This window comes from Lutra lutra, chromosome 10 (assembly GCF_902655055.1).
Source record: "Lutra lutra chromosome 10, mLutLut1.2, whole genome shotgun sequence".
NCBI classification, from domain to species: domain Eukaryota; kingdom Metazoa; phylum Chordata; class Mammalia; order Carnivora; family Mustelidae; genus Lutra; species Lutra lutra.
Window position 1 is genome coordinate 73,011,987 of NC_062287.1, and position 16,868 is coordinate 73,028,854.

Below are 16,868 nucleotides of genomic sequence, written 5' to 3' on the forward strand. Positions count from 1 at the left end.
ATTCTCAGGTGTACAGCTTGGCAGTTGCCACTCTGTTCCTTCCATCTTGATGGAAACAGTTGTGATTAAGTGAAGCCTAGAAAGGTAACAAATCTTGGCAAGGGCTGGTAGAGGAGGGCCCCACGCAGGGCCTGCCACAGAAAGTCACGCAGGTATTTAGATTTCCATGTGGTATGTCCCATACGAAACAGTTTACTTTATATGTTGCAGAACAAATAATGCGAATTTTTAACCTGATATTTTGCTTTGTTTGCAAAATCAAAAACCGGGCTTCTTAATAAGATTTAATGTTTCCTAAATGTTCAATAAAGAGAAAAGTTATGCAACAAATTTTATTTAGCATAGTCAGTCCCAACATTCAGCACAAAAAGTTTACAGAGGATAGAAAGTGCATTAATAAAAGCCAGTCTTTACCAAAAGAAAACAGAAAATATATTATTGATTCAAAATATTTTACACTTGAATGATAAACTGCAATAACTTATTCTGGGCACCTACTGATAAGAGAAAGAAAGAGAAGGAAAGAACGCTTTAAGAAGAGCTCAATCTCCGGCTGATAGCAGGGAAGTCAGTAGAGGTCACTGAGCCCCGCAGTCTTTCTTGCTTTTTGCATTAGTGCCCTCAGCTGGAACTGTTTACGGGACAGAAGACGTACATGCTGGGAGGGGGAAAAAGTTTCAACAGTTTAGAATGGATTTGACCCACACATGAAGTATCAGACAGTCTGTAACCTAGATGGGATCTAATTAGCAACCTTCCTTTGCAACCAGAACTTCATTATATGGGGGTTTTTAAACTCACTAGATCGATGCTGGCAGGCTGTGTTAAGGAGAGTTACCTTCTGAGACCCTATAAAGGATTACGTTACAGGGAACAGCATGACCTTACAGGGTCTGGCTCAGGAGTCTGAACTACATCTTAAGATAACCAAGACATCAGGGGAACTTGATCTACGATCCTATCAAAAGTTACATAAAATGTCGATAACTACGATTATCCCCAGTTGTCAAAAAGCTGGGGATGAGCAGCATAAGCCAGCTTTCGTCCCATGTCCAGCAACAGCTCGTCTCTCTGCCCTCTCTGGGTGCACCTTTCCCTAAGCTGTGGCACCCAAGCAGGGGACAGTGTACAGAAAGGGAGTGTGGGGTCTGACTTACACCAGACATTCGTGTGCGTGCACCAGGCGACCAGCCTTGCACGTTTACTGAAGCGGCAGCAGCAGCTGGATCAAATATCCAAAGGGCTGCCGCCATTAGTCCTAAAACCGCTCTTCGTGACCCAACAGAGAGTACTGGCTCCCTGGATCTTCACGTCTCTGTGACAGTAATAAGCCTCAACAACCTTCACGCCAAAGGGCTCTGGTGCAAGCAGGGCAGCCTGCAAAGGGCAGCCTTTGCAGGGCTGTTTGATCTAGGAAAACGGGTCTAAAATTATGCAATTCTAACAAAATTAATAGGAAAAAACCAAAATCTCAAACGGGGGTGGCAGTCAGCAATCTTAACTGAGGTGGTGTCTGACCAGAAAGAACCAATGGAAATCTGACTGTTCCTCCAGACCCACCCAGGTATAGCAGTACGAGAGAAGAACTACGTTCCGCTTCCTACTGCCTGGGGGGTGGGGACTGTGGCCACTAGTCCACCTTTCTTCCCCTCCCAGATGGATCCTCAGCCCTGGGCAGGTAAGAAGATGCTGCTCACAGCCACAGATCTCACTGGCTCTCTTTGGAAACACAAGGAATTTTAACTTCCCCTACAGAGAAACCCTCTGGTTTGTGGCTTTCAAGGTCAGTGCCTCTTTTAAAACATGAGTTCTGAGATCCTGGAAAGCAGACTGAGGAAGACATACCTTTAAGAAAACATCCAGATCTATTACTCCCCGCCTCAAGGCTTCTCCCAGGTAAAAGATAGTGTCTTCGATAGCATTTTCCTCTGCATACAGATTTAGGATCTGTTTGTATAGTGGGGCTGTGGGAATGATAACTTCATCAATATCATTGTTTTCAGACTGATTTTCCATTTTCTCCAGAGCAGAACTGAGTTCTTCATCCTTCTTTCTCAAAAGTTCTATGTTTTTGTCAACCTCAGCCTGAAAACGAAACAGTCCAAGCATGATGATTTCATATTAACTGTACATAACTCTCTGGTCTAAACTCTGTAACTCCACTTTATAGAAACAGACCCGCAAAATAACAAAGCAATACTTAAACAACTCACGGTTGAGGTGAATGTTTGAAATAACATACTGGCCAAAGGTAGAGGAAAAGGGTGATGGAAGATGCTGAGTGAGAACAGAATAATGTTGAAAACACCCTGAACTAAGCACTTCCAGGGGCAGTGATAAGCTCATCACTTCTCAGTGACAAATGATCTTGCAAACTAAGCCATCAGACAAGATACCTTACAGCAGGAGGTTCCTTACATGAAAATCATAAAAGTGGTCTTTCTTCCAAGCCAGTGGGCCATGCTACAGAGGGCTAACTTTCCCCTGTCTAAACAGCTCAATCCACAGAACCCCAAACAGCTGAACTTCAGTTATGAGCTACTGTAGGTGGCAGGTGCAGGCTGGGAATTGTAGTGGTGTCACTTTCCTGAACTTTTTTTTTTTTTTAAAGATTTTATTTATTTATTTGACAGATCACAAGTAGGCAGAGAAGCAGGCAGAGAGAGAGGAGGAAGCAGGCTCCCTGCTGAGCAGAGAACCCGATGCGGGGCTCGATCCCAGGACCCTGGGATCAGGACCTGAGCCGAAGGCAGAGGCTTTAACCCACTGAGGCACCCAGGCGCCCCACTTTCCTGAACTTTTAAAGTCTCAGGCTACTACTGTGAGGCTGACTTTACACACTAGAACCATTTTGCAGAACTAATGCGCACACACAAACCACTGTCCCCGGAGCCCTCAGACACATCTGCTGGAATAAATTCTCCTTCGTGGGAATGAAAGTGGCAAAGGAAGCTGGCACTTCTGTCATGCCAGTAGGCCTCTACTTCATCACTGAACAAACAAGTCACATGGCACAGCAGTCTGATAAAAGTTCGAGGAAGCTGAAGAGCGAAAGCCTGCATATACCCTAGATGATGGAGGTAGGAGGGCTCGCTGAAGATGCTTTCAATATAGTTCAAACATCCGGAAACAAAAAAGAACTGACCCCTAAGTCTGTAGCCATGGTCTGTAGACCTTCATCAGGGCGTGGAAGTCTCTCAATCTGTTATCTCCTGGCTACTGTCTGGTGACATCAAGCATGAAACAACGCTTCCTTGAGTCAAGCCGCAGCCCTCAGAGTGAAGCTGGCGAACGGAGAGATGTTCTAAATACCCTCTACCTCCTAAAGACCAAGCTGCAAACACAGGCTCCTCTTCTAACGAAGCCACAGAGACACTATATTCAAAAGCTTAAAGGCACGTATAATTTTCTGAACTCTTACAAAACCCACAATGTGCAGGGTAAATGAGGGGCAGACATCTAAAATTTTGCAACTATTCAATGAGTTACTTACTACTTCTTGATCTAAACGGGTAACCATCTCTTCCAGTTTCTGATGACCTTTTTTCAGGTCTTCCTCTGTTCGTTTCAAGGCATTGAGCTCTGCCTGGGCACGATCCATTTCCTCCTTCATCCGCCATCTCAGCTTGTCACTGACTGCTGAGATGAGAGAGGCTCGGATGGTGTCCTCGCTGATGGTGCCGTCCCGACTGGGACCTGCAGGGGAAATGGCAGAAACCACTGGCTTAATTTCCCAAGCACTTTCTATTCCTTTCACAGGAACCTTTAGAAAACAGGACAAAGTGAGTTGACACTTTCAAAGTGGGAGGAAAGAGAAATTTTCCAGTAAATGTTATAATTCATCAAAAATAACATTAAAATCTGAGTTGCTTCAGAAATACTTTCCCTGCGAGAGATTACTATGAATCCGTATTTACCCACCTTCTCTGACAGCTGAAATAATCAGCTATTCTCTCAAAAAAACAGGGGCTATGTCCCTACAGATTACAACTATTCCCCGATCTCCAACAAATGGGACAAATTTATACAAAAGAAAAACATCTGATTCACGTCAAGTGCATTCTCTGGTTGGCTAAGCTAAGGGAGACGGGAACCTACTGCAGAGGCCAGCAAGAGGACTGAGCACAGTCAGTTTCCGCGGCGTAAGGTTAATACAGCTTCCCTTGTACAAGACTTTTACTCCATTACCCTTTACCCAAAGAACAGGAATGAACAGGTAAGCAAGAGAGTGATGTATAGAAAATTCAACAGCGGATAAAATTCTGTGTATTCTCAGATTCTTTACTATTCTCTTCAAAACATCCCTTCTCCATCAGTGTCTTCCAGAATTTCCTTGCATATTTCAGATCAAATAAACTTATCCCTCCGATATTTTCTTTTCTTTTTTTTTTAATATTTTATTTGACAGAAATCACAAGTAGGCAGAGAGGCAGGCAGAGAGAGAGGAGGAAGCAGGCTCCCTGCCGAGCAGAGAGCCTGATGCGGGGCTCGATCCCAGGACCCCGGGATCATGACCTGAGCCGAAGGCAGAGGCTTTAACCCACTGAGCCACCCAGGCGCCCCAATCTCTCCGATATTTTCTTCAAAAGTTCCTCGCAATGACAGAAGGATGGATACTCTTTATGACGATCAGTGTTCTTCAATTAGGGTCCTAATTCAGCAAATGCGTACGTGGTATTTTGATTTTCAATTATGCTTGATGATAGAATACCATGTGGGCAATTATATTCATCTGTCACTGCCTATAATGATTAAAAAATGAATACAGAGTATCACGTCCACTTTGTGCTGAAAATTTTATCCTAGCGACACAGAGTTATACGCAACAGAGTGAAAAAAACCGCAAAACAACCCCTTAGTCTAATGTATCCAAACTCTTACATCCACGTTCCCATCCATCACAGGCCTGGTCCCTGTACCAAAAAAGCACACCGCTTTTCGAATGCAATCGAGCTTTCCCAAAAACAGGCAGCCTGTCCCACGCAGCCAGCCCCGCACCTGCTCTTTGGTGTCCTGTCTGCTCCCAGTTCTTGCCATTACTGATTAAAAATTCCACTTTTTAGTTAGTAAATTTGTCTTCTTGCAGAAGCTGGTTTATACCAGGTTACCCTGAATGCTTTTCTGGCTTTCTGTAAATGACAGCGGGACACAGTGGCATTCTCTCTGGTTTCATAGGTTTTGAAAGGAAGAGTCTAAGTCCAAACAGTTCGGCTTTTTTCTTCTCTCTTACTTCCACCACAGAAGAACTGGTTTATTTCTTCCCCCTGACTTAGGTTTTCTTCTTGCAAGTGAAAATGAGTGCAGATAATGTCTCCTGTGGGCAGATTTTCCTGAAGAGAGTCCTTCATCCATCTGTCCTGAGGACACTGCATGCACACAGTGACAGCCCAGTCAGACCTCCTGTGTGCACTAATTTCTCCCTACGAGGGCCTCCCTCTTTCCTGCTAGAAAACTTTTGCCAAAGAGAGCTCAGACAGTATTCATCCTACACGGTTCACAGAGAAGTAATTGATACCTCCTATTTTATTATTAACAATCAAATCTATAAGGTATGTTCTTTCTCAAATTCATTTCTGATTTTATACTATTTATTTTATTTTTTTTTTTAAGATTTTTTATTTGTCAGAGAGAGAGAGGGAGAGAGAGCGAGCACAGGCAGACAGAGCGGCAGGCAGAGGCAGAGGGAGAAGCAGGCTCCCCGCTGAGCAAGGAGCCCGATGTGGGACTCGATCCCAGGACGCTGGGATCATGACCTGAGCCGAAGGCAGCTGCTTAACCAACTGAGCCACCCAGGCGTCCCTCATTTCTGATTTTAGAAAGTATTTCAGCTTATTTCGTATTTCTGAAAAGCAAAAGTATTAACTCTTTCAGGTTAACTTGTGCTTTGGAATTCAGAATGGTAAAGCCAGAGGGCAACCACATTTCCCCTATGAAAACTGAGGTCTTATTTTTCACATCTCTGGCCTCTTAATATCTAACCTTTCCCAAGTGTTCTCATCGATTTCCCAACTACTGCACCATCTCCAGGCTCATGCCCCTAATTTTTCTCGCGGTTTTCCTGTCTGACCACCTCTTTATTCACATCCCCCCCTACAGAGACCAGGATGATTCTAGAAACCTTCCCCAATTACCAAGATCTCCTTTCATTCCTTCTCGTCCCCTTGACCTCCCTTTCTCTTACTCCTGTTTCCTGGGAATACCTGGCCTTGGCCCGGACTTCTTGCCGATCTATCTCTTAAGAGCATACAGGCGGTCCACCAAGGTGGCCTCTCTCACATTCTATCAGACCACCAAGCCTCCTACCTCCAAAGGCCTCACCTTACCCAAGGCCTCAATCCTTCTGACTCTTTCTTAAAGCCCTAGCCTCCTTTTGCCTTCTACCCACAAGGCAAAAACCCTCAGGACATCTTTGAAGGACTGAAACCACCAGATGGGAGTTTCCCACTCTTTTCTCCCATTCTCCTTTGGAACAAGAATCCTAACTCCTTTAACTATGGTCTGACTCCTCACCAGTTCAAAAGTACTACCCTCCCTTTCTCAGGAAGACAACCTCTAGATCCTTCTGAAAGACCAGCTGCTTTTAAGCTTACATCTGTTCTTCCTACTCTGATTCGTCTAAACACAGTGTCTTGCTTTTTCTACTCTGCTCTTGGCTTGCTTTCTTTCATTTCTCTTCCTAGCCCCAAACCTTGGATAATCTTCGAAACTCTATTCTCTCTAGTTCTTTCTTCCTGAGTTCAAGGCCAGTCTTATCCAACATTACTCTAATCCATGCACATTCTCAAGGAGGATAATACTGCTCCTCTCAGGGGATGGAAACTTGCTCTTAGGAAGTGAAAAAATCTTGTTCTTTTTATGTACAGAGTGCAGATATATGTAAACAGATATACAGTATAATCTATAGTATTAACAGCAGATATACAGTATAATCTACGGTATTAACAGTTCATGGGAGGGAAAGAAAAAAAAGGTCTAAAAAGGCTCCTGAGGAGGAAGATGAAGAAAGAAAGGTTAAGAAACACTGCTGTAATCCATCTGTGATCTTGCTTTTCTACTAGCTACTGTCAACTTCTACCTGCTGGCCTTGTTCCCACACCCAACCGCATCCCCAAAATTATGGTATACATTTGCTGCAACACTGCAGTTATACTAATCAGAACCTATGAAATGCAAAAACTTCCTGAAGGCCTTGTAAATGACCAGGGTGGGCTAATTACCTGCCAAATGATCGTGCTTTTTTCCATAGCCAGCTCTAGCTCTTAACAAATTCTTAAGTCATTCTAACTAACAAAAATAGTTTAATATTCTTAAATATCAGATTCCATCTTCTCTCTACCATCAAATATGGTTAAGGCTAATCTCCACTAGTGATGTTTCCTTATTATCCCTAATTAATTTCCACTAATAGTTCTTACTAAATTTATCAGTTTAAAAACATTCTTTGAACTTTAAAAAAATACCCTAGTACAAAAAAGACAAAGGTGTATTTTTAAAAGATTAGGGTCTGCCAAAAACTTCTGGCCTGATATCAGTTTCCAGATCCAGGCAACTTGGATCACTGGAAAAGGAGGCAAGCACTTACCTAAACCTGGGCAGGGCCACTGCTCGGGTTACAAACCAGGAACTGGGGATCCTACACTCTGAGTTTTTGTTTTCCTTGCAACAGAGAATAGGTTAGAAAGTTTGGTTTGCTTATCAAAAGGGGTAGGGTGTTACAGAAACAATTTAATGTTTATTCCACCTGTATTAAGTTGTTTCAATGACATTTTTTTCAGATTTGAATACAATTAGCCTTTTCCCTACATTTTTGAATTTGTTGTGCCTCCCTGGCAAAAATGGCAAACCAAACCAAGTCAAAGAGACTGAACTCTTGGTAACATTTCCTGGTAAAAATGTGGCTGTCTTTTTGGGGACAGGAACAGTATCTGTAAAGAATTTGACTTCTGAAGGGCTTGGCACTGAACTGTGATAGCTGTTCAGGCAGAATTATTTGAGTTAATGGAAGTAGTGAGTGTTAAAATCTGCAATATTAAGTATTTTACTCATTTTTTGTTTCTCAACATTCTTTTCAACACCTGTCCCTTCAAGGCAGCAGAGTTCTGTGGTTAATCATATGCAGCAATTAAAGTGTTCCATTTATCTGTGTAGAGTTATTCGAAATAATAAAGGATTAAGCATATTCTTATAACTAGTCTGGATTTTTCACACAAAAACACATTAAGTTTTGTTAAAATTATTACCTTAAAATGGATCAACTTACACTGATGTGAAGTTTTCAAATTTCTTTTTAAAAACACATATTTAATTCTGGAATTTATATTGTTTCTCTTAGGAAATATGTTAAAGCAAACACTATCATACAGCACCAAATAAGGCCATCCAAATAAGTCTCCAGCTAAAGCCACTAACACTCAAAATGGGAACCAAGCTGAGGCAGCTGTTGTTGCCTGGCTTTACATAAAGGTCACAGTTCACCTGAGGAGGGTGGGAGTGCCAAGATTAGACCTTGTCCTTTCCTCTGCCACACAAAGACCTTATTAAGCAGTGTATTTGAACATATTAGGTTCACCTACTTTGTAAAAAGAAGAAAATTTTAGTTAAGATCTGGAATATGAATGCCAAAAAAGAAAACCTATTAAAATTCAAAATTCGATAAACCTTGACACTTTAAGGGATTGTTTAACACAAATAAGAAAAATGATTGGTGGGAGATTCTCATCTCCTTGATCACCTTTCAAACAAAAAAAATTTTCTTGCCCTCAAAGAGAAATTTTAATTTTCTTTATACCCACTATAACAAGCCTTAGATTAAGTAGAGTTTGTGGCAAACGGCCATACCTCAAGTCCCCACACACTGACCTTTACCCATGCAGAGTCAGATTTCAGACGTGCCCTTCTACAATCCCAGATGAGCAGCAATGAAAGGGTAACAAAGATTTTGAGAAACAGTCCTAAGCAAGACCTCACTGAAATGTTAGGTAGGATCCAGTTACTGAACTGGAACTAAATTTTTTTAGGAACTAAAACAGAATTTAAAAAAAAAATTTTTTTTTTCTATTACGAAGAAACCAATATACTACCCAATGGACCTGATAATTCAACAAATAATTTAGGCCCATGTCTTCAAAATGCACCAGTATAGACCACCTACCTGATTTAAACTAAACACTTAAGACAGTTTTATTTATCTCTTAATAGTACTTATTGAATGATCAGTTTCATGTAACTCAAAAATGTCATTTATATTAGAAAATCCAAGGTAGTCCCAAAGTACAAGATAACTGAACAGTGACCTTTAAAAACTATTTAAACCAAAAACGAGGGGCACCTGGGTGTCTCAGTGGGTTGAGACTCTGCCTTTGGCTCAGGTCATGCTCTCAGCGTCCTGGCATTGAGCCCCGCATCGGGCTCTCTGCTCAGCAGGGAGCCTGCTTCCCTCTCTCTCTCTGCCTGCCTCTCTGCCTACTTATGATATTCGCTCTCTGTCAAATAAATAAATAAAATCTTAAAAAAAAAAAAACCCAAAATGAGAACAATTTATCCATCTCTCTCACCCTCCAACCCCTGCCCTCTGGCAACCACCACTCTGTTCTCTGTATCTGTGAGCTTGGCTTGCTTATCTATTGTTCAGTTTATTTATTTTTTAGATTTTACATGTAAGTGACATCATAGGGTAGTTGTCTTTCTCTTATTTCTGTCTGACCGAAAGTAACTTTTCCAAACCCCCCCGCCTTTTTTTTTAAGATTTTATTTATTTGACAGACGGAGATCACAAGTAGGCAGAGAGGCAGGCAGAGAGAGAGAGAGAGGGAAGCAGGCTCCCTGCTGACCAGAGAGCCCGATGCGGGGCTTGATCCCAGGACCCCGGGATCATGACCTGAGCCGAAGGCAGAGGCTTTAACCCACTGAGCCACCCAGGCGCCCCTCCAAACTCTCCTTATAACCAGCAAAAGTCAATCACTTGCTCAGCATTTTTACTTCTGGAAGTTACTTGCTCAGATCCATGTAACGGTCTTTGGTTTGACATCTGTGCTACAGATCAAACTATGGGGCCCAAGCAATCCCGAACAGTAATTTACTACCACTCAGAAATAGGATCAAGCCCACCTTATTTCCTTTTATAATAGAAACACACAAAAAATTGGTCAATCTCTGAATTAGGAGGAATATTCAAATAACTATATTAATAAAGGCATTCTGATTCATGCCATTAAATGCAAGCCTGGCAAATTCATTAAGCTGCTTAAAAAGGCTTTTATAGTCTATGAATATGTACACTTCTAATACTATCACCAACCTGTGTATGGACTGTGGAACTTTTCTTCCAAAGAAATCAGGGTACCTCAATTTATCTTTTAAACACTATAGAGCAATATTCTTTATTCAAGCTTTAGAAGTTTCTATACTTATCATCAGTAAGAAAGAGTGTACTTAAAGAAAACCATCAGCAGGTTTATGTTTCTTAAAAATAAACACAAACCACAAGGAAAGGTTTATATTAGTTTAAATAAAAATTCAGGTTTTCAAAAGTAGAGGTAAGTAGGTATGAACCTCATTAAAATAGGATACCAGGGGTGCCTGTGTGGCTCAGTTGGGTATTTGACTCTTGGTTTTGTCTCAGGATCCTCAGATCAAGCCCCACATTTGGGCTCTGTGCTCAGCACGGAGTCTGCTTGTCCCTCTCCCTCTGCTCACCCTCGCTCTCTCTCTCAAGTAAATAAATAAATGAAAATTTTAAAAAGACAGGATACCAAAGTAGGATCTACTTCAAAAAAGTCAGTGCTACATAATCATTCAATTATCATAAAAAGTGAGAGAGGCTACTAGCAGGCATAAGCACAAAGGCCAATTAATTTGAAGGACAGTAAAATTCCATCCTTAAAAAGATGGGTCAGAATTGAAGTCATTCCTTAAAATTATTTTGTTAAAAAAAAAATTATTTTGTGAAAGAGAACAATTTAAGAACCTATAATGTTGGAAGTATCCTATTGGAAAAACCCCAGGAAGCCAAACCAATCAACTTCTCATACCCTTCGTATAGTAACTAAAAAAAAAAAAAATTTAAATTCAGTGTTAAATTACCTAAAGGCTTTTTTCTTTAAGCTTTCAAAATATATTGTTTTGGAGTTCTGTGGCAGAAAACGCTTTAAACATTTAGCACAGCAACCCTTAGCAAGCCCTGACTGCCCAGATGGTAAGAAAATACGACCTTACCCTGAAAATAAGCAAGTATTCCCAAAGGAAGTGTGTGAAAGACTATGGAGAAGAGGGGCGCCTGGGTGGCTCAGTGGGTTAAGACTTTGCCTTTGGCTCAGGTCATGATCTCAGGGTCCTGGGATTGAGCCCTGCAGAGAGCCTGCTCTCCCCCACCCCCACTCTCTCTGCCTGCTTGTGATCTCTGTCAAATAAATAAATAAAATCGGGGCACCTGGGTGTCTCAGTGGGTTAAAGCCTCTGCCTTCGGCTCAGGTCATGATCTCAGGGTCCTGGGATTGAGCCCCACGTCGGGCTCCCTGCTCAGCGGGGAGCCTGCTTCCTCCTCTCTCTCTCTGCCTGCCTCTCTGCCTACTTGTGATCTCTGTCAAATAAATAAATAAAATCTTTAAAAAAAAATAATAAAATCTTAAAACAAAACAAAACAAACAAAAATAAAACCAAAAAACAGATTGTGGAGAAGTGCCAAAGCGCAAAAAAAAAAATAAAATAAAATAAAAAAAATTCCGATTTGGAAAGTGGAAGTGGGTTTCCTTTTGAATACAGTAAATGTTAATGACTTACGATCGCAAAGACACACCTACCCCTTCACAGTTAATTCAATTTCAAGGAACCCTTTCGCGAAATGTGAATTAGCTACGTGATTCCTTTCAAGGATGAGAATTTTTTAAAGATTTTATTTGAGAGAGAGAGAGAGATGAGCGCACAAGCAGGTAGAGGGGGAGAGGGAGAAAAAGACTCACCACTGAGCAGGGAGCCTGACTTGGGGCTCGACCCCAGGACTCTGGAATCATGACCTGAGCTGAAGGCAGACACATAACCAACTGAGCCACCCAGGCACTCCTCAAGGATGAAAATCTTAACAACAGATCCAAAGTGTCCAAAGAAGAGATCCTATTCTGGGTCAAGCATTAGGTCAGAAGCATCTCATTTTGTTCATTTCTCTCCTCAAAGTTTCAAAACACTAAGTAAACCAGGGTTGAAGATATCTGTAATCACTCTCTGATAAAAGGACTCCACTGAGAGGAAATAAACCTGGAGATTCTGGCACAAAGAAGTAGGGCTGATAATACACCCTCTGATAAACTTCATGAAGGAGCCAATTAGCTCACTGACTTCACATGCAAATTCATAACATGGGAAGGTTTCATTGAGTGGCATCACACTGTTCAGAGGACTACAGTGGACCAACTATAGTAACATTCTTGAACATCTGCTTGATAGCCTTCAATCCCTTCTTAATCCAGATTATAATATCTAACAACTTCATCATCTCCAAATCAATGCCACCCAGATGCACCACAGGCAGCATCTGGCAGATGGCGCCATGCATGACTCCAGTGGGTCTCAGTGGATCTCACAACATGCCACCCTTCCCTTTCCAGTGGAGTCTGGCGTTGTCCACTGAAATGCCCAGTTGTGGACTAAAGGTTCTCTTGAGTACCCATCTGTCAGCCCACAACACATACAAATGACTACACATCCATACCTACTTTGGCTTTCTTCTGGCATCTGCTATTAAGAAAACATGAACAAGTATTAATACTGTCCTCAACTTGGCGGAAGTCATTTTAAACCTTTAAAATCAGAGTCCAGGTTCTCTTATAGTTTTGTCAATGCCAACTTGGTGAAAATTATATGCCTTGTCCTAATAAAAGTGTTTCACTCTTAAGAAATATATTCTAGGGGCACCTGGGTGGCTCAGTGGGTTAAAGCCTCTGCCTTCAGCTCAGGTCATGATCTCAGGGTCTTGGGATCGAGCCCCACATCAGGCTCTCTGCTCAGCAGGGAGCCTGCTTACCCTCTCTCTCTCTCTGCCTGCTTCTCTGCCTATTATGTGATCTCTGTCTGTCACATAAATAAATAAATAAAATCTTTAAAAAAAAAAGAAATATATTCTAATCCAAAGAAACAGAAATTTAAGTTTTTAAAAATTTAACTTTTACCCTGTTATCAAGAAAAATTTATCTTCCTTCTGATGCCTTTGTTGACAGACAAGCTTTGGATGGACAGAAAATCTACGGAAGGTTTCCAAATTCCACATCTTTTCCTAGTGATCTTCTAGTAGAAAATGTTTTTGATAGTTACAAAGACGATACACAAAAAATACACCTGGTCTTACAAGGACTTCTAGGAAAAATTTGAGTTATAGATCACAGCCACAGCTTTTTCTTCCCTTACATAAAACAAACACTATTAAGATATCACTACATTTGTCCAGACCTGATGAAGCACCATCGGCAGATTTTTCATTATTTCATAGCTGTCTTCACTGCTTAGTGCTCTCAGTGAGCTCCAATCTCACAAGACTGACTTTAGGTCAGGTTAGGTGGGAAGCTATCTAATAAAAAAGCTATAAAATGAAATGACAAAACAAATTCTGGTTTTCTTTTAAATGTCGTTTAAACCCTTGGGGCACCTGGGTGGCTCAGTCGTTAAGTGGCTACATTTGGCTCAGGTAAGGGTCCCAGGGTTCTGGGATTAAGGCCCACACTGGATCCCTGCTCAGCAGGAAGCCTGGCTTCTCCCTCTCCCACTCCCTCTGCTTGTGTTCCCTTTCTCGCTGTGTGTCTCTGTCAAATAAGTAAATAAAATCTTTAAAAAAAATTAAAAAGAAATAAAACCTGCTATTTTAAGTTCCAGGAGCTGCATACATCCCCCTCCTCCTTCAATACTTTTTTTTTTTTTTTTAAAGATATTTATTTATTTATTTATTTGTCAGAGAGAGAGCGAGGGAGAGAGAGCGAGCACAGGCAGACAGAATGGCAGGCAGAGGCAGAGGGAGAAGCAGGCTCCCTGACGAGCAAGGAGCCCGATGCGGGACTCGATCCCAGGACGCTGGGATCATGACCTGAGCCGAAGGCAGCTGCTTAACCAACTGAGCCACCCAGGCGTCCCTCCTTCAATACTTTTGTCAGAAGAGGTTGCTATAAAGAATGCAATCTCCAGGGGTGCCTGGGTGGCTCAGTGGGTTAAGCCGCTGCCTTCGGCTCAGGTCATGATCCCAGGGTCATGGGATCAAGCTCCGAATTGGGCTCTCCACTCAGTGGGGAGTCTGCTTCTCTCTCTCTCTGCCTGCCTCTCTGCCTACTTGTGATCTCTGTCAAATAAATAAATAAATAAAATCTTAAAAAAAAAAAAAGAATGCAATCTCCATTCGTTTATTTTTAAAGATTTATTTTTTGAGAGAGAGCACACACTTCTGTGAGTCGTGGGGAGGGGCAGAGGGAGAGAATCTTTAGGCAGACTCCCCGCTGAGTAAGGAGCCTACTGCGGAGCTCTTAAGAACCATGAGACCCTGACCTGAGCCAAAAACCAAGAGCCAGATACTCAAGCAGCTAAGCCACCCATGAGCCCTCTATTAATTCATTTTTAAACAGTTCTTTTACTTCAGTGCTGTTGGGATGGTTAAATACCAACATTTGAACAGACATCCAAGTCCATAATAAAAAGACCTGTGCTGGGATGCCTGGGTGGCTCAGTCGGTTAAGCTGCTGCCTTCAATTCAGGCCATGATCCTACGGTCCTGGGAAAGAGTACCACATTGGGCTCCTTGCTCCGCAGGGAACCTGCTTCCCTCTCCGCCTCTGCCTGCCACTCTGCCTGCTTGTGCATTCTCTCTCTCTCTCTCTCTGACAAATAAATAAATAAATAAATAAATAAATAAATAAATAAATAAAATCTTAAAAAAAAAAAAAGACCTATGTTAATGATGCTTTCAGTCAGGTGCTTGTTTTATACAATAAAATCAAAACCTATGCAGTGAAACTATCAAGTTATACAAAGCACAAGGAGATTAATACATTCTCTCTCATGGCCTCAGTAGTACACAGACTAGCACAAATTCTGGTGACCACAGATATACTGAGGAAATACTGACTAGTTGTGTACTCTAACATCCAAATACTTTTATGGTTCTGTTTTCCTGTATGAGTTTTGAAGTCCAACAGCACTGTGCACAATGTACTACCAGAACGATGAAAAAAATCAAGGAGGCAAACAACGAAGAGAACAATACATATTAAAGGATAGCCAAGATTATCATAAAATGTTTCTAGCCTAAGAAAGTACTCTTGAAAAAAATATATAAATTTCTTTGGTAATCTGTTCGAAAAACATAAACATTAGATGTGATTTTAAGTGCACTATTTTCCCTACATCCTGTTTTCTGGATATGTGGAAATAATCTAGTTTAAGCTATAAAACGCTTCATACCTTTATGTAGTCACTTTGAGAACATTTTAATAAATTAAAACCATGCCGCTAGAACCTCAATAACTAGGCTGTATCAATGGCAAGAACAGCATTAGAAAATTCTTTTAGGGGGGACGGTACTTACATCAGATCTTGGGATGGTTATAATTTATCAGGAAATATAACAGAAAGATGAACTTCACAAGCTCCTACATTCATTTAGGAACTCAGCAAAATATTTATTGAGGAACTTCTATATATAAAGCACTGTTCTGCATGTTAGCGGGTTGGGGGCAGGGGTTGTTGGTGGTAGTTGATTAGTCAAGCATGCCTACTGCTTGCAAAGGAAACAGGAAGTGGATTTCCTAAGACAGAAGAGTAGTAGAGAATGAGGTCAGAGAAATAACAGGGGAAGAAAGCAGGATCATGGAGGGCCTTCCAGGCCTAAGAAGTCTGGATTGAATTCTGAGTGAAATGGGGACACTGCCAGGTTCTGAGCACAGGAGTAACATTATTTATGCCTTTTTTTTTTTTTTAAGTTTTTATTTATTTATTTGACAGAAAGAGAGCACAAGCAGGGGGAGCAGCAGGTAGAGGGAGAGGAAAAGCAGGCTCAGCAGGGATCCTGATGCAGAGCTCCATTCCAGGACCATGCGATCTTGACCTCAGCAGAAGGCAGATGTTCAACAACTAAGCCACCCAGGCATCCCTATTTATGTTTTAATAGGATTCTCTGGAGGCTGTGTTTAAAACAGAGTATATAGGGGCGCCTGAGTGGCTCAGTGGGTTAAGCCGCTGCCTTCAGCTCAGGTCATGATCCCAGGTCCTGGGTTCGAGCCCCACATCGGGCTTTCTGCTCAGCAGGGAGCCTGCTTCCTCCTCTCTGCCTGCCTCTCTGCTTACTTGTGATTTCTGTCAAATAAATAAATAAAATCTTAAAAAAAAAACAGAGTATATAAAAAAAGAATAAAAATAAATAAAACAAAGTATAGGGGCAAAGGACAGACACAGAAACCTTTTGGGAGGCTTCTGGAATAAATCAGATGAGAGACAATGTAATGACTTGGATTCACACTGGTTATGATCAGATTCTAGATGTATTTTGATGATAGTAGGCTCCTGATGAGGAATCAAGGACGATGCCAAAGTTCAGAGTACTGATGAGTAGATATCAGTGGAGATGGGGAAGCTGTGTAGAAAGATTCAGCGTTTAATTCTGGTCACGTTGGGCTTAAGATCTATTAAATATCCACATGGAGATATTAAGGCAGGTGCTCTAAGGATCTGGAGCTCAGGAAAAAAGTATAGGCTGGAAGTATAAATTTGAGAACTGTGGGCATAGAAATGGTATTTAAAGCTAAGATTGGTGGAAATCACCAGGAGAATGAGTACAGAGAATGCTAAGGACAAATAACTGTGTCAAATGCTACTGACAGGCCAAGTAAGTGGAGAAGAGTAAT

General features: G+C 41.6%; 1 protein-coding gene across 2 annotated transcripts in view; it reads right to left on the reverse strand.

Moving 5' to 3' along the window:
* Window positions 1-318: 318 nt before the first annotated feature.
* The window catches only part of TSG101 (tumor susceptibility 101), a 44,978-nt gene continuing 28,428 nt past the window's right edge, over window positions 319-16,868 (reverse strand). For both annotated transcript variants that reach the window (XM_047747437.1, XM_047747436.1), the window contains 3 exons: window positions 3,494-3,696; window positions 1,846-2,085; window positions 319-658 (listed from right to left, as the gene is read on the reverse strand). In XM_047747437.1, the coding sequence (XP_047603393.1) occupies window positions 569-658; window positions 1,846-2,085; window positions 3,494-3,696 (533 nt within the window). In that variant the 3' untranslated portion in view covers window positions 319-568. The remainder of the gene's footprint in view (window positions 659-1,845; window positions 2,086-3,493; window positions 3,697-16,868) is intronic.